At 39.3% G+C, this 23,622-nt stretch overlaps 2 protein-coding genes and 1 pseudogene across 5 annotated transcripts in view; 1 reads left to right on the top strand and 2 right to left on the bottom strand.

Annotated features, from left to right (window-relative positions):
• Nucleotides 1–23,622, top strand: part of ZNF518A (zinc finger protein 518A) — a 123,090-nt gene that overhangs the window by 57,258 nt on the left and 42,210 nt on the right. Inside the window, exons 5-6 of one of the 2 annotated variants that reach the window (XR_012094027.1) lie at nt 1,872–1,969; nt 18,928–19,141. The gene's annotated coding sequence lies outside the window, so the exon portion shown is untranslated. Of the gene's footprint in view, nt 1–1,871; nt 1,970–18,927; nt 22,149–23,622 lie in introns of those variants that run through there. The other variant, XR_012094026.1, reaches the window with a different exon arrangement.
• On the bottom strand, nt 3,092–5,787 carry LOC103216328 (nucleophosmin pseudogene; annotated as a pseudogene).
• The window catches only part of BLNK (B cell linker), an 89,609-nt gene continuing 69,078 nt past the window's right edge, over nt 3,092–23,622 (bottom strand). For all 3 annotated transcript variants that reach the window (XM_073019220.1, XM_007963706.3, XM_073019221.1), the window contains 8 exons: nt 22,851–22,878; nt 22,007–22,049; nt 19,533–19,617; nt 19,064–19,095; nt 15,924–16,000; nt 15,019–15,102; nt 11,940–12,095; nt 3,092–7,458 (listed from right to left, as the gene is read on the bottom strand). In XM_073019220.1, the coding sequence (XP_072875321.1) occupies nt 7,339–7,458; nt 11,940–12,095; nt 15,019–15,102; nt 15,924–16,000; nt 19,064–19,095; nt 19,533–19,617; nt 22,007–22,049; nt 22,851–22,878 (625 nt within the window). In that variant the 3' untranslated portion in view covers nt 3,092–7,338. The remainder of the gene's footprint in view (nt 7,459–11,939; nt 12,096–15,018; nt 15,103–15,923; nt 16,001–19,063; nt 19,096–19,532; nt 19,618–22,006; nt 22,050–22,850; nt 22,879–23,622) is intronic.

The following is a 23,622-nucleotide window of genomic DNA, read 5'->3' on the forward strand; positions in this document are numbered from 1 at the left end:
CCTATGCCTGTCTTTACTTTAATCTCTTAATCCCATCATCTTCATAAGCTGAGGAGGATGAATGTCGCCTCAGGACCCTGTGATTGTGTCAGCTGCACAAATTGTTTGTAGAGCATGTGTGTTTGAACAATATGAAATCTGGGCATCTTAAGAAAAGAACAGGATAACAGCGATGTTCAGGGAACAAGAGAGGTAACTTCGAACTGGCCGCTGGTGAGCCAGATGGAACAGAGCTGTATTTCCCCTCTTTCAAAAGCAAATAGGAGAAATATCACTGAATTCTTTTTCTCAGCAAAGAACATCCCTGAGAAAGAGAATGCGCCCTGAAGGTAGACTTATAGACAGCCCCTTTAAGGCGTGCCGCCTTTTATGGTGGAAGCCGAAGGGATGAAATAAGCCCCGGTCTCCTGTAGTGCTCCCAGGCTTATTAGGATGAGGAAATTCCCACCTAATAAATTTTGGTCAGACAGGTTGTCTGCTCTCAAACCCTGTTTCCTGATAAGATGTTATCAATGACAGTGCGTGCCCAAAACTTCATTAGCAATTTTAATTTCGCCCCATCCTGTGGTCCTGTGATCTCGCCCTGCCTCCACTTGCTTTGTGATATTTTATTACCTTGTGAAGTATGTGATCTCTGTGACCCACACCCTATTTGTGCACTTCCTCCTCTTTTGAAAATCGCTAATAAAAACTTGCTGGTTTTTCGGCTTGGGGAACATCACAGATCCTGCCGACACGTGATGTCTTTCCCGGACACCCAGCTTTAAATTTCTCTCTCTTGTTCTCTTTCCCTTTATTTCTCAAACCAGCGGAGACACTTAGGAAATAGAAAAGAACCCACGTTAAACATTGGGAGTGGGTTCTTCCAATAGCTCAGTTGCAGGTCTGCTGGTATTTGCTGGAGGTCCACTCCAGACCCTGTTTGCCTGGGTATCACCAGCAGAGGCTGCAAAACAGCAAATATTGCAGAACAGCGAATATTGCTGCCTGATCCTTCCTCTGGAAGCTTCATCTTGGAGGGGCACCCAGCTGTATGAGGTGTCAGTTGGCCCCTAATGGGAGGCATCTCCCAGTTAGGCTACACAGGGGTCAGGGACCCACTTGAGGAGGCAGTCTGTCCGTTCTCAGAGCTCAAACGCCATGCTGGGAGAACAATTGCTCTCTTCATAGATGTCAGACAGGGACGTTTAAGTCTGCAGAAGTTTCTACTGCCTTTTGTTCAGCTATGCCCTGCCCCCAGGGGTGGAGTCTACAGAGGCAGGCAGGCCTTGTTGAGCTGCGGTGGGCTCCACCCAGTTTGAGCTTCCCAGCCACTCTGTTTACCAACTCAAGCCTCAGCAATGGCAGATGCCCCTCCCCCAGCCAGGCTGCCGCCTCACAGTTAGCTCTCGGACTACTGTGCTAGTGGTGAGCAAGGCTCTGTGGGCATGGGACCCGCTGAGCTAGGTGCTGGATATAATTTCCTGGTGTTCTGTTTGCTAAGACCATTGGAAAAGTGCAGTTTTTGGGTGGCAGTGTCCCGATTTTCCTGGTACAGTCTGTCACAGGTTCCTTTGGCTAGGAAAGGAAAATCCCCTGACCCCTTGCACTTCCTGGGTGAGATGATGCCCCATCCTGCTTCGGCTCACCCTCCATGGGCTGCACCCACTGTCCAACCAGTCCCAGTGAGATGAGCCAGGTACCTCAGTTGGAAATGCAGAAATCACCTGTCTTCTGCATCGATCACACTGGGAGCTGCAGACCGGAGCTGTTCCTATTGCCATCTTGGAATGGAGCAGCTTTTACAATTCTTAATATCCTCATTGAACAATAACATAAAGTAGGTTGCTTTTTGTTTGTTTGTTTTTGATGGAGTCTCTCTCTGTTGCCAGGCTGGAGTGCAGTGGCACAATCTTGGCTCACTGCAACCTTCGCCTCCTGGATTCAAGTGATTCTTCTGCCTCAGCCTCCTGAGTAGCTGGGACTACAGGTAACATGCCACCATACCCAGCTAATTTTTATATTTGTAGTAGAGATGGGGTTTCACCATGTCGGTCAAGATGGTCTTGATCTCTTGACCTCGTGATTCACCCGCCTCAGCCTCCCAAAGTGCTGGGATTACAGGCGTGAGCCACTGCACCTGGCCTAGGTTGCATTATTATCTTCATTTTACAAATGGAGAAACAAGACAAATAACTTTCTCAAGTTCACACAGTCTGTTATTGGTAAAGCTGGGATTAGAATTATTGCAACTCACACCAAATAACTTGCCCTAGACCACAGCAGTATCCTCCTTCTTGTCTAGTGGAGGAGTTACTTTTAGGCTCATTCACATATTTAGTAGAATAATATGTCTATCTTGATGCATCAAAGGTTAAGAAAAATGTTGAGTCCTTAGTCTTGGATGTTTGGACCTTTTGTCCATGGATAGGCCCCCAGAGGTCCAGGAATCTCATGATATTTGATGTGAGTTTCTCTGTATATACATAAATGAATTTTTCCTCAGGCCAAAGACCCATAGTTCTCATCAGATTCTCAAAGAATTTTGTAACTACTAAAAGATTAAGAACCAGATGTAGAAAGAATATTTGAGATCTTCCTAATACACGATTATAATTACTAACTGTTCTAAAATATTTATAGATGGGTTCATTTGAAGAGTTATCCACAGATCACTTTTTATGTCTGCACAGAAGATTTTGGTTAGGGGACTAGGAGGTAATGTTTATCAGGCACAACTAGCTTACTTTAGCTCTTGAGTCATCACTGGAAAGATATTGTTTACCCTTACCTAGAAATAGAAGCTGATTTATATGGTGTCTTAAGACCATTTTGAAGGAGAGGAATTCAGCCCTGTTTTAAGAACATGTCTCATGTGGTGCTGGTTTTGTCTCACATTGCTGAATTCTGTTCTTTGGGACTTACTTTTAGGCAAGACTGTCCCAGCTACTACAGTAAGAGTAGTTTAGCTCCCAGAGTGCAAGGTCTCCAAACCATTGCCCTGGCTAACTCATGATAACACAATTCAGGCTTGTGCTGGTCACAGACCTAGCTTTTTCATGTCTATTGTCCTTTTGAACAACCTTGAACAGCGTTCCTACTACTATAGCTGCAATCTACTTTGCAACGGAGAACAAGAACTGTTTTTTTTTTTTTTTCTTCTTCAGCTGCTACACATGTACTTCTTGACTAGTGTCTCCTATTCCACCACCTAGCTTGCCTGAAAATTTCTTTATGCAAAACCATTTATTTGTCAGCCATTGAGACATTGAGATCACAGACAGGTGTTTTGAAATTTCTTATTTATTTATTTTGAGACAGAGTCTCACTTTGTGGCCCAGACCAGAGTGCAGTGGCATGATCTTGGCTCACTACAACCTCTGCCTCCCGGGTTCAAGTGATTCTCATGCCTCAGCTTCCTGAGTAGTAGCTGGAATTATAGGTGAGTGCCACCATGCCCAGTTAATTTTTTCTAGTTTTAGTAGAGACAGGGTTTCACTGTGTTGACCAGGCTGGTCTTGAACTCCTGGCCTCAAGTGATCCACCTGCTGCGGCCTGCCAAACTGCTGGGATTATCAGTATGAGTCACCATGCCCAGCGTCTTAAAGATTTTTCTAATTTCATCAAGAATATCACCTGCAGAGGTGGGCTTTAGAGAAGCAGGTAGGATAACCCTCAGTGGACTCTTCTGCAAGATGAGGGAAAAGACTGGTATGTTGGATTGGGTATTTCTCCCAGCTGGGGAGGAGTAGAGCCTTAGCAGAGAATGGCATATCTCTCAGAAGTTCTCCCAGCCTCTGCTCCAAGAAATCCACCACACAGTACTGAATATCAACCAACTGAGGATTAGTATAATCTTAACGGCTATGCTGATCACCTAGCTGGAGTAGGACACTTGGAGGAGGAGAGGAGGAATGAGGCAGAACAGGTTGTTATGGAGCCAGGGTTGCTGTGGTAGCGGCGGGAATTAATGAGGATTTACTTAAATAGAAAATAATTCCATGTAACACTGAGGAAAACTGAAACTAGAGAGCTGATACCACATACTACAAACAGATGCTCTGCTTTACCAAAAAATTACCCCAGTTTCCCAGTTTAAATTGTGAGTCATCCTTTCTAGTACATTCTAAATGATTCAATGGTTTTCCTAAAAGGAGGAAAAAAAAACCTTTCCATACAAAATTTCCCAAACCCCTATATACCTGAATGTAAAAAATGCATATAAATTTTATTAGATTTATATGGCCACCATAATAAACTGGGTGGCTTAAAAAGCCAGAAATTTATTGTCTTCAGGTACCGGACACTTGAAATCCAAAATCAAGGTGCCATCAGGGCCATGCTCCCTCTAAAATCTGAAAGGAAGTCTGTTCTTGCCTCCTCCTACCTTCTGATGGTTTGCAGGCAATCTTTGCAGCTCCCAGGCCTACAGATGCATCACTCCAGTCCCTCATCTTCATGTAGTAATTTTTTTTCAATAGAAACTGTGCTACTTTATTAAAATACTGAGTTTTAGTTCACATGTGTATTTTTGACTCCCCACCATTTCCATGTCTGACCACTGCTATCACTACGTCCCATCATAACGTTCCATATATATTTAAAACAAAGCAAAGGGTGGAGTTCCATCTTTAAAAACTAAACAGGCATTTTGGATAACACATTCTTGGCAATGGAACCCGGACAACATTTATTAAATATGTTAGGGAGAGTTCTCACTCTGCATTATAGAAAGGACAACCAGATATCGACTGTTACAGAAATGAAATAAGATGGAAAATTTTTAACAAATTGTTTAAACTACTTTCTTAAAGGGACTTCCTCCACTCCAGAGATCTTGAATAGCCTCCTGGTCAGTTGTCCGGAAGCAATTCTTCACATAATTGATGAACTTGGCTTCCACTTTGGGAAGAGAACCACCTTTTTCTATACTTGCTTGCATTTTTGCTTTAATGTCTTCTACAGAACTAGACCCTTTTGGTATTTTAGGAGTTTTTTCCTGTTTTTTGAAGGATTCTTGTCCTTTTGATCTTGGTGTTGACAATGGGTTTGAGTGTTTTCCATTCTGATTTGACTTTTGTGCATTTTTGGTTGGAGTATCTCATATAGATTTCTTCACTGGTGCTTTTCTTCAATTTCCTCATCATCATTATCTTCATCAGCAGCAAGTTTTACTTTCATTCTCTGGAACCTTGCTACCACCTCTAGGGGCAGACTGCTTTCCAGATATCCTTAAAGAGTTTCACATCTTCCTCCTCTTCATCTTCTGATTCTGCATCTTCCTCCACAGCTACTAAGTGCTGTCCGCTAATATGCACTGACCCCGAACCACACTTCAATGGTAAGAGCACTGGTGGTGTGACTTCACAGCCCCCAAGGGAAACCGTTGGCTGTACAGACATTTTCAAAGTTGCCAGTGTTACTTTAATTGGACTGCCTTCATAATTCATTGCCTCTGCTTCAACAATGTGCAATTCATCCTTTGCACCAGCCCCTAAACTGACCGTCCTTAAAGATAACTGGTGTTCATTTTCATCATTATCCATCTTAAGTGATAATCGTTGTCAGCCTTTAGTTCAAAACTGAAAAGATAGTTCTGGGCCTCATGGGGCTCATGTCCATGTCCATCGAATCTTCCATTGGGTAGCGGCACACGTTTAGGTGGGAGAGAAAGCAGACAGAGATAAACCATTGCTCAAAAGAACAGCCATACAGGACGGAATCACCAGTAGTATTCTTCCTGTGTTTCTCTTCATATAGTCTTCTCTCTGTGCCTGCATCCAAATTTCCTATTTTTATACCAACCATTGTATTAAGGCCCACCCTACTGACCTCATCTTATCTTGACTACATCTGTAAAGACCTCATTCCCAAATAAGGTCACATTCTGAGATATGTGGCCTTATGGATTAGGACTTCAACATATCTTTTTGGGGGAACCACAATTCAATTCATAACATAGGTGGTAATTATGAAAGTGTATGACATTTAAATATACAATTATCTTTACGATTGAGTCATGAGTTACTCTGAAATTATTACCTTCTAGCCTTTCAAAATACGTCCATAGATTGCTATCTTATGCAGTGGCCAAGTGTGTTCCCCAATTAATTATTAGGCTTAATTAGCTGCTTTATCATTTCAGTGCTATCTGAAGTACACAGTAGAAATATATGACAAAGTATGATACATTTCTGGGATGATCTAAGACCTCGGACCTAATTCTCCATGATGGTATCTTTTATTCCTTGGTGTTCACCAATGTCTGCTTTTCTGCCCTGGTTTTGTGGGATATTTCTCTAGGAACTGGCTTTTAGTCTAGCTTTGCTGTCACTCCACTTTGAAACTTGATATGGTTTGGCTGTGTCCTCACCCAAATCTCATCTTGAATTGTAGCTCCTATAATCCTTAAATACCATGGGAGGGACCTGGTGGGAGGTAACTAAATCATGGGAGTGGGTTTTCCCATGTTGTTGTGATAGCGAATAAGTCTCATGAGATCTGATGGTTTTATAAAGGGCAGTTCCCCTGCACATGTTCTCTTGTGCAGCCACCATGTCAAACATGCCTTTGCTCCTTCTTTGCCTTCTGCCATGATTGTGAGGCCTCCCCAGCCATGTGGAACTGTGAGTCCATTAAACCTCTTTTTTTTTTTTTTGTAAATCACCCAGTCTCGAGTATGTCTTTATTAGTAGCATGAGAATGGACTAATATAAACCTCATATCAAGTTTAGGTTCTATCTGATAGATATGCAGATCAAAAAGGGTATAATTATCTTTAGTAAGCAAAACTAACAGCATAATCCTAGACAAGAACTTATAGAAAGTTTATATCCATATGTATTTCCCCTGGTTGAGAGTGCTCACAAAAAGGAACCATTACATCCTTCTTACCTATACTTACAGATATCATACATTACCTGTAATACCTTATTTTCTACAAATTAAAATTTTAACCAAGATTTAATTATCAAGCATTGGCAGTGGTGAGCCCAGCTACATTAGTGTACCAATAATCATTGTGGAGGTTTAAATTTCCAGCCACTTTGTTCTATGCAAGAGCATTATTTTCTTATTTTGATAATATACTTTACATTTATTTTTTAAAATAAAGATATTTATTTGGAAAATATTAGTAGCATGATAACTCAACCTCACCAGATACTAACAGTTCATCAGGTCAGGCAATAGGTAGAACAAGTCCATGTGAGCTTCTTAAAAAGAAATGGATGACCACTCAATAGCTGACTCCATCTTCCATTTTACTAATCCAAAATATGAAGTTTTGGGACTTTTTCTCAAAAGGAGAAACTTGGGGAAAATGTCTGAAGCAATGTTGTTGATCTTTTTTTTTTTCCTTTATGAAACTTTAACTGCATACTTCAGTCTGGTGGAATCTTTTGTGTTATTCTGACTGTCAATAAGAACCAAAGGACTATGTTGATGATTCTTGATGATTTCAGCAACACTTCCAAAGTACTAGAGGAAGAAAACACAGATGAATTATACATTGGAATTTGTGTTAACTTTGAGCTCCACTCCTCCCATCTTCTCTCATTCTTAAGTTAGTAAAAGTTATTACGCCCCAGCTGACATTCTGCACAAAAAAATCTAGTTTAACAAAGGCTATAACCTTCAAGGTGGCAGACTTTGGACTTTGCTGTATTAAGCATGACGAAAAACACACTGACAGCCTCAATTAGCATAGCTACTTAGATTACTTAACTGAGTTATGATAAAATATCATAGTATATTGCTTTTCATTTACTGTTAAATGTAAAACTATCACACAATGCATTTTTCTACACTCTTCACAAAACATAGATAATCTCTTACTTTGCACAAGTCTCAGATACAAGAACTGATGTAATAAATTAACCTTAGAATTTAGTACAAGGGAACAGTCATTTCCTAAACAAATTTATGTCTTGTTTTCTTTTTTAAACAAATCAAGCTTTAGAAACCTTCATATTTCCATTTTTACTTGGTTCCTGGTAAGCTTAGAGCTAACTTAGTGCCTAATAAATAATGAAATTTCATGCTAGGCTCTCTCCTTACATACTTATTTTTCCAAATTTTGATCCTTGCTGTCTATGGGTTTTAATTTAAAATTACCACAAATTTTGTTCTGAAAAATAATTAAAGTTTTGAAGGAAAGATAAAAACAAATGTAACACAGATCATGAAATGAAATGGATTGAGTATACAAAAGTGCTACAAGTTCACACTCATTAAATGTATTTAGAATCACTTTTAAAAAGTGGTGATTATTTTACAACAGTGCCATGAGTTTAGCAGTTACCATCAATTGATTTTATTTTCTCGATTTTTTAGATAAAGACAAACATCTGGAGTAAAAATTTTAAGCATTTATTAATTGTTTGGATGACTTCCAAGTATCTACATATCGACTAAAGTAAAATATTCAGAATATTGGCCAACATTTTCAAATGAAATATCAGTTGTCTTTTAGATAATTGGCTAGCTGAATATTCAGTCAGGGAGAGAGGTAAGAGACAGGGACTTTCAAATACCTTTAGTCTTTATTCTTTACTTCCTATTCAATCATTCAGCCATCTTGCAATTGCCAATGAAATTCTTTCATTATAAATCCCATAAAACATTCATTCTGCTTGTTTGCTTGTTTGGCATAATATGTTGCTAAACCAAATGCAGCTGAAAGTTAAATGTATGGACTGAAGGGCCAGAAAATGAAATAGCGCAATCTCTTCGAAGTGGATTACATGGGAAAAAGTGTGTCCTGAACCTAGGAAGCATAGGAGAGGATTGCTATACTTACACAAACAAATACCTCATTCTGTCCCTCTAGTCCCTGAGTATTTGTGAGTATTGCTTTGTTGTGGTGTTTGGGGATTGAAGTGTTTACAGTAGAGAGTTGAGCTGAGTTGAAACATTTGAAGTAGGGAATGAAGTTGAAGAATATTTGTTATTTAATTTTAAAAAGAGTTGGGCATAACATAGTTACAGCTTCCCCTCACTCTCCTTTTTTTCTGTTTTTATTAATTCAGTATATTTGAGAGATACATTCAGCATATTTTTGGACAGAAAAACAACTCATTTGATAACTCAAAATCTCATGGCCAATAAGATAAAGCAGACCGTTGTCAAAACTGTAAAATTACTCAATGCTGTATCACACAATGCCAAAATAGCTGCATAAAAAGTTAAACAGTTAATGAATTGGTTACTTTTTCTAGGCATATACACACAAATACACAGACTTTTAGAAAAACATCCACATGATTGACATCACGTAACCAACACTTTAATTCTCCATTCAGATGTTCAGTGTATAGGGGACATAATCCTTTTATTATAGATACTTTAAGTAAGAGTTTTAATTGACTGTCAGTACCTCCAGATGCTATTATGGTAATATACTACTTATTTTGGAATCCATAGGCTGAATATGTTGGAAGTGAGGTGAAGCTCTAGTCTATTCATTCTAAAGTAGAGATGAAGATTCATTAGGCCAAGAGGAATTCCTGTTTACCAGAGTTTCCTAGCAGGACAACAAAATCCAGAGCCCCTCAGGGAGTTCAAAATTTGTGAGAGAATTTCAGGACCTCGAAATAGGACAGCTTCTTCACCCACCCTTAAGCCTCTTATAGAAAAGTTAGACTGCTGGAGAAGCTTTAGGATGTTAAATGATAATGCAGTCTACATTTTAAAACCAAAGACTGGTCTTGATTAGTGCTCTCAGATTCAAGAGTTTTGCATTATAAAATTATCTGAGACTTTGTTAAAAGCAAAATAAAATTCCCCAATATAAAAATTCTAGAAGAAAATGTAGGGGGGAAACACCATGACACTGGATTTGGCAATGGTTTTTTGGATATGACACTAAGCGCATAGGCAAAAAAAGCAAAAATAGACAAGACAATATCAAGTTTAAAACCTTTTGCTCAGCAAATAACACAATCAACAGAGTGAAAAGGTAACCTATGGAGTGGGAAAAATATTTGTAAATCATTTATCTGATAAGGGCTAATATCTAGAAATATAAAGAACTTCTAAAACTCAGCAACAACAAAAGTTAACCTTATTATAAAATGGAATAGGCATTTCTCTGAAGATGACATACAAGTGGCCAAAAAAGCATATGAAAAATGTTCAACATCACTAATCATCAGAGAAATGCAAATTAAAACCACAATGAGCTATCACCTCTCACCCATTTGGACAGCTACTATAAAGCCACAACAACAAAATTCAGAATATAACAAGTGCTGGTGGGGATGTGAAGAAGTTAAACCCTCGTGTGCTGTTGGTGAAATTGTAAAACGGTGCAACTACTATGGAAAGAAGTATGGGAGGCTCTCAAAGAATTAAAAATAGAATACCCATATCATCTAGCAATCCCACTTCTGGGTATATACCCCCAAATAATTGAAAGCAGTGTCTTGAAGAGATTTGCACACCCATGTTTATAGCAGCACTATTCACAATAGCCAAGAAATAGAAGCAACACAAATGTCCACTGATGGACGTTAGACACACAAAATGTGGTATATAGATACAATGAGATACTATGCAGCCTTAAAAAGGAGGGAAATCCTGACACATGCTACAACATGGATGAGTCTCAAGGACATCATGCTAAGTTAAATAAGCTGGTCATAAAGGACAAATACTGTGTGATTCCACTTGTATGAGGTATCTTAAGTATTCGAATTCATAAAAATAGAACGTAGTTGCTAGGGGCTGGAGGGAGGGGGAAAAGGGAAGTTGTTGCTTAGTGGGTATAGGGTTTTAGTTCTATAAGATGAACAAGTTCTGGAGATCTGTTTCACAACAATGTAAATATACTTAACATTACTGAGCTGTACACTTAAAATGATTAAGATGGTAAATTTTATATGTGGTTTTTTAACCACAATTGTTGAAAAAGCAAAATAAAGAATACACATGACTTTTTCAGTTTGTTTTGCAAATGCTATTCTCCTGCCTGTAATCACTCAATCAAATCAATTCAGTCACTTAGTAATTATTTATCAAGTGTACGCTGAAGCCAGATACTGTGCTCTGATTCTGGAAATACAGAGATGAAAAGACATTGTCCTTGGCTTCATGTAGTGGAGAAGACAGACACTTCAGCAGTCAAGACACTTTCCAACAATTCAAGTACCTTTTTTCTGAAGGAATCTTGAAAATAAATATTTCTTACCTTGAATTTTGTTTATGCTATTTTCTCTGCATAGATTGTTCTTCCCATTTTTCTCCTTCTCCTTCCCTCCAACTTACATTCTACCCATTCAAATTCAACCCAGAATTCAAAACCAGAATAAGTATCACTCCATTTCTAGACCATTCATGGGTTACTCCAGCTCATATTTCAGGGTTCATTTATAGGAGCAGGCTGGCTAAACTGAGATATGGTAAGCATTGAGTTTGGTCCAGATTAAAGAGGCATTAAAGTTAATGTCTGGTTAATATTTAAGACCCATGTGATCTTTTTTATTGCTGCAGGCCCATAAGCTCATTCTGGTACAAGGGCTATAGTCTAATGTTTTAACTCAAGTTTCTGCATCTCTTCTGGATCCTTCCTTGATAACCTACCTTGGTACTTTAGTTGAGATTTTAGGTCTTGACTTTGGAGGTCTGGACCTTGACCTTAATTCTTACAACCTTAATTCAACTTGACATTTCAACCTTGATTTATATTTGCCCCTGGACTAAAATCTCAGGTCAGACTGACCTCATTAAATAACTGAATGAAAGAACTAGGATGTATATCACACGACTTCTTCCTTTTCTGTGTTCCTATAGGATATACTGCCTAAATATAGTATTTTATCTTGTTCTCTATGACATTTGTGCAAGCATAAGAACAAGTACTTTTGTATGCTTTCTCCTGATCTCTAGCATCTAATACAGTATTTGATGTCATTATACTCAATGCATAGTTATAGAATTGAATTTAAAAAGAAATCACTGACCTCTTCACCATTTTTCTTTCTGCCCAAGGCATATTGTTTCGTTGCTTCAATAAACCGCACGGGAATATTATATACTCGCTTATTAAAGAATACAACTAGTGTATATGGTTGTTTGGAATCATGGCCAGAGCTTTTCCGAATAAGAAATGATCCGTCCTGTTTAGTTTTTTTAAAAAATCATAATTATGGTTAGTATTACTTATATTTCTACAGGTTCAAAAAATCATTTTGTGAAGAACACCTATATTACATTCCAAAGGTAAATTATTTAGCTACATTATTTTTACTATTGATTAGTGCTTGTCCTCTTATTTTCTAAGAAAATAGTCCAGGAAAATATATACTCATAGAAAATCCTGAGTGAGATCAATGCTTGCCTTTTTTTTAAAAAAGGTAATAATAATTATTTTTAGAAACAGTCTCACTTTGTTGCCCAGGCTGGTGTGCAGTGGTGCAATCACAGTTTACTGCAGCCTGGAACTCCTGAGTTCAAGCGATCCTCCCACCTCAGCCTCCTGAGTACCTGGGACTACTGGTATGCACCACCTTGCCTAGCTAAATGCTAGCTTTTTAATGTGCTAAATAAGGTTTTATGTTTATAAAATTTAGAAATATGTGAAGGGACACATTAAGATAAAATCTAGAGGATTGTCTTGAACTGGGAACCATAGCCACCAGTTGTCTATGAAAAAAATGTATCAAATTCCATTCATAAGTACTGTAAGAAGAAAACAGAAGTTGGGAATCAAAACTTTCAGCTGATGAAAATTCTCTCCTCAAAGAATTTATATAAGAAAAAAATCCCTAGCCGGGCATGGTGGCAGGTGCCTGTAGTCCCAGTTACTCGGGAGGCTGAGGCAGAAGAATGGCATGAACCCGGGAGGCGGAGTTTGCAATGAGCCGAGATCACGTTACTGCACTCCAGCCTGGGCAACAGAGCGAGACTCCGTCAAAAAAAAAAAAAAAAAAAAAAAAATCCCAAAACTGTAACGCAGTAATTCAAATTTTATTAAACATTTTATTAAAATATTTAGAATCATAAAATAAAAAATTATGAACAAAGATGGACAAAAAGCAGAATGAAATGCAACAAGAGTTGATCAAACTCAGGAAAGAAATTGAAGAAAAAGAAAAACCTATCTCAACAAAGAAAAAATTATAAGATGTCCAAGGGGCGAGAGCTTCAAATGAAGATTTAAGAAATGACACTTGAAGGAAGGTGTGGAAACAACCAGAAGAGAAAATGGGATTTATTAAACTAAGTACCGTAGAATCAAAGACAGTGATGGGAATGAAAAAGTGACAAAAAAGATCCAAAACGCATGTAAATTGAGTGCTTGCAGTAGAAAAACAAAACAAGGGAACAGAACTATCCTTTAAGACTATGATCTAAGAAAACTTATTGGATATAAGAGAAAACTTAAATCTACATATTGAAAGGGCTTCTGTCTACTTGAGAAAATTGATTTGGAATTATCAATCAGAGATATATTCTGGTAAAATGTTTAGACTTTAAAAAGTCTGCAGAACCACCAGACTAAAGTATCAAATTACATAGACAGGCAAGAAAGTCACACTGGTGTCAGACTTCACAAGAGCTTCATACAGAACAACACAATCTAGTGGAGCAACACTTTTCAAACTCAGATTAAGGATTCTATAGCCAACCAAGATTTCTTCCAACTACTAGGATATGAGAAAAGAGTTTTTTAACTCTCTTTCTCTTTTTATTCCCCCACAGCAGTCTCACTCTTGTTGCTGAGGCTGGAGAGCAGTGGCACGATCTTGGCTCATTGCAACCTCCGCCTCCTAGGCTCAACGGATTCTCCTGCTTCCACCTCCCGAGGAGCTGGGATTACAGGCACCCGCCATCATGCCTGGCTAATTTTTATATTTTCAGTAGAGATGACGTTTTGCCATCTTGGCCAGGCTGGTCTCGAACTCCTGACCTCAAGTGATCCACCCATCTCGGCCTCGCAAAGTGCTAGGATTACGGGCATGAGCCACCATGCCTGGCTGAGAAAACAGTTTTGAATGTGCAAGAACTCAGGGGATAATGTAAACATGGATTTTCCTTAGAATCAACTACAGGTACACTTTATCAAAGGAAAGAGACGATGGTGGAAGTCAACCAAAGGACTGATGGAACACACTGATATATTTACTTGTAGAGCTAGGACTAAAACAAGGGTGAGGAAGAACAGTATGTAAATGCTATATATTCTGACAAAGTAGGGTGCAAGAAAACAAAAACAGATGGGAGGAGAAGAGAGAAAGAAAAAGTGGCACTTTAATCTTGAATTGTCCAAGCTGTCCCTGGTGTTCCTACATGACTGAAGTTGGCCTCTCCAAACATTTACTTCCAGGTATTTTTTGTTTGTTGTTTGTTTGTTTGCCATCTTGACTCAAATTTTAAATCCTGCACATTGATCCAAAATAGCCTGTCACTGTTCACTCCTCAGTGGAGCTCATGCAGCACCAAGCCTTCCACAGACCTCCTCTGGAGCTTTCTTCTCTCCCACTGTTTGGAGGGCAGTGGAGGCTGTGGGTACTTGCAGAGATGAAAGGACAAGTAGAAATGAGATGGAGGAACTTGAAAGAGAGGAGGAGATAGCAGTTTCTCTTGAGTGAGTAAAGGAAAAAGATCATTGTATCTATACTTGTTGCAATTATTTAATTAGCATATCATAAGGATAACAACTGTGTCTATTACAGGCTGAGGGCAAAACGTATGATTTAAAAATGATCAGACCTTGGCCGGGCACGGTGGCTCTCGCCTGTAATCCCAGCACTTTGGGAGGCCTAGGCCACCGGGCGGATCACCTGAGGTCAGGAGTTCGAGAGCAGCCTGGCCAACATGGTGAATCCCCATCTCTACTAAAAATATAAAAATTAGCCGGGCATGGGGGCACTCACAGGTAATCCCAGCTACTTAGGAGGCTGAGGCATGAGAATCACTTGAACCCGGGAGGCAGAGGTTGCAGTGAGCCAAGATGGAGCCACTGCACTTCAGTGAAACTGTGTCTCAAAACAAATAAATAAATAAAATAAAAATAATAAATAGTAAAAATGATCAGACCTTGTTTGATCTGTGCAATGCCTCTTCAGCAGACTTTCGGTCACAGTCACCAGCATACCATGGCTTACAGAGAACGCCAGCTTCCTGTGAAATGGAGGGCACAGATCAGCATGGGCTGGTGCCTACTTAACTCTAATTTCTGTGTACTAGAAACAAAGACCCATTTGCATTATGAAGACAGGCCTCTATATTTAGACCAGTAATTTTAAGATGAGTTTTATTTTTCCTTTGATCAAACACAAGGATTATACCATTAACTTGTTTTTTGTATTTTTTGTTTTTTCATTTGGCCTTAGCTAGGTTCCTGAATTACTTCTTTCTTTCTCCTAAATAAGTAATAATCCCCCTTTCCATTGTGTTCTTATTGCTCTTACTTTGTGGAGTGCTTTGTAATTTCCAAAGCATAAATATCATTGTATTTGATTCTTGCAAGAAAGGATATATGCCTTCTTTGAAGGCAAGAAGGACACATGCTATCATCCATATTTTACATTTTTACATATATTTTTATGGAAACGTAGAAAGACTTGCCCAAGGGCACACAGAGTCCTTTCTCTGTCCCTTTTTAAACTGTGCTGTCTTAGATGTGATTCAATATCATCAGCATCTACAGATCTATTTGGAGGAAATTACAAAGTTTAAATAAAATCTATGTGAGAGGAAGGACAATGAAAACAACACATTTCCTTGCTAGTTTTGAGGAAACATTAACTGGAGCAATGTCTTAGTCATTGAAAAAAAACAACTGGGTATTCTGTCCCTGTTACCAAATGACAGTTCACATAATGATGTAAAATATAGTCTCTGCTCTCAAGGTTCACTCCAAATGCCCTCTTCTCAGAAGATATGCTCTTTCCTGCAGTTTCCTGGTAACAATTTACTGAGATCAAGAGTTCATTTCATACCTGTTCTGAAATAGTGGAGTTAGATGAAAAACTGGGTATGGGCCCATCCACAGCTGGGTTTCCCCCTTCTGTAAATCCTGAAAGGGATCAGAAAAGTCCTTCAATTAATCTTCATATTTATAGATATTAATTATAAATATCTATAAATATATATTTATAGATATTAATCTTCATATCTATGCCTACACCCTAACACTGTGCTAGATGCTGCTGGGGACACATGTACCAAAAAAAAAATTCTTAAGGCAATGGTTCCAAATGTATGGCCCAAGGACCCCTGGAAATCCCAACAATCCTTTCAGGGGGTTCAAGAGGTCTTTTCTTTTTCGATTACCTATCACTATGAAGCCCAATTTTCTTCATGTAGTTCCACCAGAAAAACATTGCAACAGATTAAATGTAGAAACAGAGATGAGAATCCGCAGTCTCTGTTACATTGCAGTAATGTACATTAAAGAGATTTACAAAACATAAACTAATGCCACTCTTTTCTCTAAATTGTTTTTGTTTATAAAATATAGTTATTTTTCATAAAAATATGTTATTTATGTTAACATGTAATGAGTTTAATATTATTTTTAAATGAATTAATAAATGTTTTAAATGTCTCAGTTTTAATTCTTAAAATACTAGGTATCAACAGAAACATGTAAACCAAAGCTCTGTGGGTCTACAATTATTTTGAGAGTGTTAAAGTGGTTCCGAGACCAAAATGTTTGAGAATTGCTGTCTTCAGGCATCAGCTCCTGCAGAGAGTTTACAGTCTAAATGTGGAAACATGTGAAATACAGAAAACTTATCTGCATTCATTCGTTCATTCATTCACTCTTGTTTCTCTGCCATGAATCAAAGGCATTGGGGATATACAGCAGTTAACAAAACAGCAAAATGCCCTGCCCTGCTCTCCTGGAACTTAAATTTTAATGGATTGAGATGGGCAATAAAGACATAAATAAATAAATATATATGTGTGTATATATATATAATATTAGAGGGTCATAAATGCTATGAAGAAAAATCAGGAAAGGAAGATCTCACTGAGGGAACAGTTGGGTGAGATCTGCAGGTGGAGAGGGAGGAGGCAGTGGACATCCCAGAAAAGAATGTCCCAGGTAGAGGGAGCTGTGAACGCAAGGCCTGGCATATCTGAGGAATAGCAAGAGTGCCACTGTGCCTGCAGTACAGTAAGAAAAAGGGAGAAGAATAAGAGATACAGTCAGACAGGAGGCATTGAAGGGACCAGATTTAAAGGACTTGGTGGACCCTTAACGTGAGTCCAGAGCTGTAATGAACATGATAAAGGAAGCTTTCGGAGGGTTTTGAACAGGGCAATAACATGATCCGCCTCTCTTTTAACAGGGTCATTCCAGCTGCTGGGCTGGAAACAGAGGGTGGCAAGAGCAGAGTGGGGGAGGCCAGTTCGGTGTTCTTGCAGGAGATGACAGTGGCTTGGACAGATCACATGGTGGAAGTAGTGAGAGTGGTTGGATTCTGGATCTATTTTGAAGAAATAGCTGGAAGCCGTGTGAAGAAGGCAAATGAGAAGTCAAGGGTGACTCTCAAGGTTTTTGACAAGAGCAACCAGAGTTGTCCTTTATTAAGATGGGGAAATCTGCAGGAGAAAGAGTTCTGGATGAACTAAGTGCTTCAGATAATAGTGCCCTGGATGTTCAGAGAAGGCAGCCAACATTGTAAGAGGAGGGGGCAGTGAGGGCTTGGCAGGCCCAACAAAGATGGGCCAAAAGGAAGGGTGTATTCTAATAGGAGAGGAAAAGTACTCCCAGCTGAGAGCAGCAAAGGTGAGTGAGCGAACACTTTCCCTAGGTGCACAGTGCAGGGCGGTTGGTGGTTTCCGCAGTTCTGGCAGTTGGAAGAGTACCCATGGCTAGTATTTTCTCACACCCGAATGTGCCAGGCCTATTCTGTTTTCAGCATGTGCACACCTCGTCCTTTCACCAGCTCTTTGTGGAAGGAGCTATTATGCCCATTTTACAGAAGAGGCCTTCTCAGACCACCCTGTCTGCAGCAGCAGCTCCCCCTGCCTCCATTACTCTCTGCCACCCACCCCTGCTGCTGTGCTGTATTTTTCTTTATAGCGCTTTTAGCATTTACCTGATACGATATTATTTGTGTGTTTATTTTTACTATCTGTCTCCTTCAATAGAATATAAGCTTCATGAGTACAGGGTCTTTATTTGTTTTGTTCATCTTTGCATCTCCTGTGCCTAGAACAGTGCCTGGCACGTGGCATATGGTCACTAACAACTGAATGAATGACTAGGGTTGAAAAACAGTAAAAGGTATAATAAAGATTTTTAAATAACAAAAATAAATTTCTGTAGTCGAATCATTTTCACTTTGTGTTGTCAGAATTAAAAAAAAAACTAGTAAAGGTTTCATTTATTTAAGATGAATATTATTAAAAATCTAAAAAGCCAATTTATGTTTAGTAAAAAATGCATACAAATTTTTTGCATGTGGACAGTTACTGTTTATTTAAATGGATTTAAGCTTGATTATTTTGGAATATATGCCAAATTATCTACATAAAGCAGAGCTTTTTTCTTCCTTTTTTCCCACATTGAGTTGAAGGCAAATTAAGGTTTGGGCAGTTACATTCTGTGAGCCTGACTTATCCAATTCATACATTTTTAGGGTGATGTTTGCCTTAGAAAAATTATGCAGATATTTGCCATATCCTCTTTTTAGGGTACCTTTTGTAGATACGTTTTGTGATCTTTAAAATATATTTTAGACTTAATTTAAATGGGTATTATTTGTTTAGAACCAAACACTATAGCTGGTGCTTCCCATATGTTATTTTACTTGATCTTCTTATTTTGAAAACAGCTGTATTGTTTTTGTAAAAAAAAAAAAAAAGTTAAAAAAGGATGCATGACCAGTAAAATATTAAATCGCTACTAAAAAAAGTAAAAATTGCCTCAAATATATTTACTTTTCAAAACAACTCTGTGAAATAAACATTCTTGGCCCCATTTTACAGGAAAGGAAACAAGTGGGAGAAGACGCCAGGATAACACAGCTGGAAGTGACAGTGCTGTGTTAGAACCAGGCCTATCGGACTCTAAGATCCAGCCTCGACCACTCCCTGATACACTACATGGCTTCGTTGTACTTACTTGGCAGAGGTATGGGTTTTTGGTGGAGTTGTCTGCAAGGAAGAATTTCAGATAATTAAAGGACAAAGCACAATATGAGTAAGTTTGACTTTTTGTTTACACTGATGATGCTGTGAACAGGCACATTACAAATAAATCAATACAAATGGCCAATAAAATATATCTAAAGATAGAAGAGGCACCAGAACCTTAAAGATAAGTAAGACTCTTAGTTTTGAAAAAGGAGGAAATCATGACTAAAGTATTGTATTTTAGTCAAGTTCAATAATTAACCCAATGAGTAGGTCTCTGCAACTCTACACAGTTATTTTAAAGTTGCTTAACACCTTTTAACATGTAATTGCAAAACAATGAAATGTTGGATTTTTACCTAGCATGACAAGTCAGTGTCACTGTGCAGTGAAACAATGCACATGTTAATTCCTGCAGCAACAAGAGGAAACCGATCTTTAAAGGAAAGCATTCTTACTTCTGGGCGGGAGGAAACACTGGTGACTGCACAGCTTCTTGTCTGTGACTTGACCCTCGGTGGCGTTCAGCAGGTATAGGTTTTTCTGAATCAGGAAAATTATCATATTAGGATTAGAGTGAAATGTCTATCTTCATCCCAAAACCCAGCAACATCAGCTGAGAAGAACCAAATTTGATCAGAAGTCTTCTCAGGAACATGTCTTTTACTGGGATGCCATGGATCTGTGCACTTGCCAGTCTGCTGAGGTAGTTGTGCTTCTAGGACCAGGACTCACTCCCAGCAGTGTTACAGGTACATCCTACCACCTCTGCGTTCATCCACTGGCAATGTACATACAGACTGAACCCACAGGCCCTGAAACTAAGTGTGTGAGTATAGGTGGAAGCCAGAAGATGAGAACATTTTAGCCACCCTCTAAACAACTCACCCTCTACTTTCCATGTGGCCTCCACACAGGTGGAGATAACACCCTGGTGGGTCTTGATTAGTCATAAGACATGGTATAAGCAGTGTGTTACTGATAAGAGGCACACTACTGAGTTCACAAATGATCTCTTTTTGCAAAATTAATTGTATCAAATTCAAGGTTATCCCTATAATAATGTAAATCTCACTTGCATTTCACTGTGTTTTCCTGAGCAGAAGAGGAAAGGGTGGGAAATGGGCATAAACCTGAAGTGTAAGAAATTTATGTCGAAGCCCATGGTGAACTCTACTGCTGAACCATTCATAAATGTGATCATAAATTATTTTAATACTTTACTCTCCCTCGAATTTGCCCTTGGGGAGTAGGTTGTGTTAAAATCTTGGTATGTTCATGTGTGAGTCTCTGCATGGAAGAAAAGTCTGAGAACTACAGAAACCCCAAAGAAATAAAAGTAGTAAGAACTCAAAGATTCAAATAAATGGTAAAAAAGATGTCAGGGTTTCTTACCATTCAGTAGTGCACTAAAGCTTGGAAACCTTGAACCTCTGAAGATTGTATTTTGAATTTGTGGCAACTTACTTTAAACCTCTATGTTAGAGGTTTTGCTCATGACGTTAAAACTTGGTAATTTCAGAAGGAGAAACAATGAACACCTTAGGTCTTGCCAGCCTATAAGCTTTGACCACACCTGCTTTGCCTCTGCCATCCTGAATCCTTCCTAGACTAGTAGAGGCCAGTCCCTCGCTTTGCATTTGGATGGCAATTGCCTATGCTCTTGAAATAAATAACAAAGGAGGGGGCATGCCTGGCAGGCTCCTGTACTGGGAGCCCTTTGAGAATGAGGACACCTAAGCAGCAGGGGACATGCCATGGGCCCCACTTCTCTCCTGGGTTTTGGAGGCTCTTGTAGCCAAGAAGTCTGCACAGGGTCGTACTTCCTTCCTACAGATGCTCAGAGCCCCTGAGGTCACTATCACTCCACAACCCGGACTCAGCAGGTCTGAGAGGCTGCAAAGAAGGGAAGGACAGAAAAGACAAAAGCCTCAAAGGGAAGGCAGAAGAAAGCAATATGGCAGGAAAGGGGTGATGCCTCAGAAATAGCCAAGGGAAGCAAGATGTGGGAGACAGGATGAAAAAACCTAATGGCATCATTAAAGCAGAGAGGTGAGTTGTAGTGCACGCTCAGAAAAGATCCACTGTCCATCATCAGAGAAATGAGAGCGCTTTATGTAGATGTACACACGTTAACTCAGGGAAGGGGAGAATACTCACTACATTTTTAACCCAGGGGATCTTCAAGTATGGAATTAAATGGGTACAGGGCAGGAACTTCTATATAATGTTTTAAGTGTTGATATTATAGATGATTCTTCCATTTTTTCATGATAATTTCCAAACACAATTTTTTTAAACATGGGCAGTTTCTAAAAATATATATAAGATTTTTGAGTGATGATAAAGGAAGAAATTCTAAATTACTCAGGAGGCTGAGGCAGAAAGACAGCTTGAGCCCAGGAATTTGAGACTGCGGTGAGCTATAATTATGCACCACTGCACTCCAGTCTGGGCTACAAAGCGAGACCCTAACTCAAAAAAAAAAAGGAAGAAAAGCAATTGAAGATATACTAAGAAGACAGACATTTGAACTTTGAAAACATTATCTTGAAAACTTAGCAAAAGAATTTGTTCAAATAAACAGATTTTTAAAATTTTCGTTACTTTAAGTAAGCTATTAGTTCTAAAACATGTGAATAGCTCTACATTAGTTTTCAAATCTATGTAAGGTCCTAGCACTATTTCCTGGCAAGTCATATCTGTCTGCCAACAGGCAGGTTTTTGCATGCATTCTGTAGCCTGATCTAAAGATGCTAAGGTTCTGAGCTAGTTTTGCTGTTCATTGCTCATTACGAAAACTATTTTGTTTAGAAAATTGAGTTTCATGTTACAGTTGCCCCCAAAATAATGTAATAAATGTGTATATACAAATCCTTAATTAAAATAACTTTTAGAAGATGTGCTCATCCTTCAAAATAATAGATTTTACCTTCACAAACACTTGAAGTATTCTGTTGAGAGGCAACTGGAGTCTATGTAAAAGACAAAAAGGCAAGGATATTCAATATAGCAGAATGTGGAAATAAATGTCAGAGCAATATTATTAAAATAAATATTTTGGGAGCACTTTTCTTTGATGCATTGCTATTCTTTCAATCCCAACAACAATTACAAACCCACAGTCCCTAGCCCAACCTTTGCGTTAAGCAACAAACAGCTGGAAGGAGCAATGTCACTGCGGTGCAGAAACCTCCCTGCTTTGTCAACAGGGTTGATGGAAATCATGACCCCCCAGCAGCTGCCACATAGTAGCCCATGTACAGCAGGCATCTGACATCTGTTTGGTCTCATGACCCCACCTTCCGTGTGTTTGCTAAATGATTGTAAAGGTCAGGCTTCACAGTAGGGACTAGGTCCAGGTGGGCTCCCTTACATAGTGTCGTGGCCCAGGTTCACCATGTTCTGGCCAGAATCTGAGTTTAGTGAGGGCTATGTGTGCCTAGCACAAAGGTCTACCATTAACTGTGGTGGGGAGTGGACACAGGGGCTTCCTGTGGGGAGGGCAGGGAACCTGGCTGCCCCTCTGATCTGCTGCAAACACTCAGTGAAGCTGCCGGGATCAAGTGAGGATGAGCTCCTTCTATGCCCCAGGGAGGGGCATCCTCCCTGGCTACCTGAGGATCTGAAGCTTCTCTTGGACTGCTTGGGCAGCAACTTCAGTTGCTAAGATTGCTGTGTGCACCATAGCTGGAAGCATTTTCAACTTTAAATAAATGGATAAGAATAAACACTGCAGGAAATATGAAGCACTTTTAAATGCAAAATTAACTTACTGTCTTCAGTGGTGTCATTGGTTTTTTCCTGGGGAATAAAAAGAGATGAGCTTTGTTAAAACATAACAAAGACAAAATGGAGCTATTTACCATTATTTTAGTCTCAAATGTAAGCTAGAATTATGAAAGCAATATGAGTGTGTAGAAGACTATCCTTGCAAGGTGGAGAGGGATGGAAGTGGGATTTAGTTATGATCCTCCTAGGCTCAGATGGAGTCTGCTGACAGATGGGGAAGGGGTCAACTGGGGATAAAGTAGGGCACCAGTCGCCAGGGAATTGGCAGAACTGGACTCTTGCACCAGTTGCACTAATTACTCGGCGGGTGACCTTGGGCCTCTTTGTCTTGGGTGTGAGGTTAGATTCCTCACTTGTCAATTGAGGACCAGGATCAGTATTTTCAGTGTTTCTGTGGAGCCCCCTCTTCCCCAACAGCTCCCTGTAGGGGTTACTGTCCAGGACAGAGGGTAGAGGTAAGAGAGTGGTCCAGCAGGTGAGGTTGCAGCCGTGCTTGCCCGCTCCAGCTTCCTCCCTGTCTCTAGGGACTGTTCTCCACTGGTCTTCTGTGCAGGCTTTCTTTCAGAGAGATCCAAGACCAAAACAAGTTTGAAAACCACTGATGTGTGGTCCTGAAGGTACTTGCCTGCACTAACATTCTAGTTTGCAAAATGATTCAGGTTCTGGAGCTTCTGAAAGTTGGGGTGTCTTGTGGAACACTGTAAGTCAATGAACTCAAGATTCCAATAGAGACTGGAATCTAATATTGATAAGGTT

This window comes from Chlorocebus sabaeus, chromosome 9 (assembly GCF_047675955.1).
Source record: "Chlorocebus sabaeus isolate Y175 chromosome 9, mChlSab1.0.hap1, whole genome shotgun sequence".
Taxonomy (NCBI): domain Eukaryota; kingdom Metazoa; phylum Chordata; class Mammalia; order Primates; family Cercopithecidae; genus Chlorocebus; species Chlorocebus sabaeus.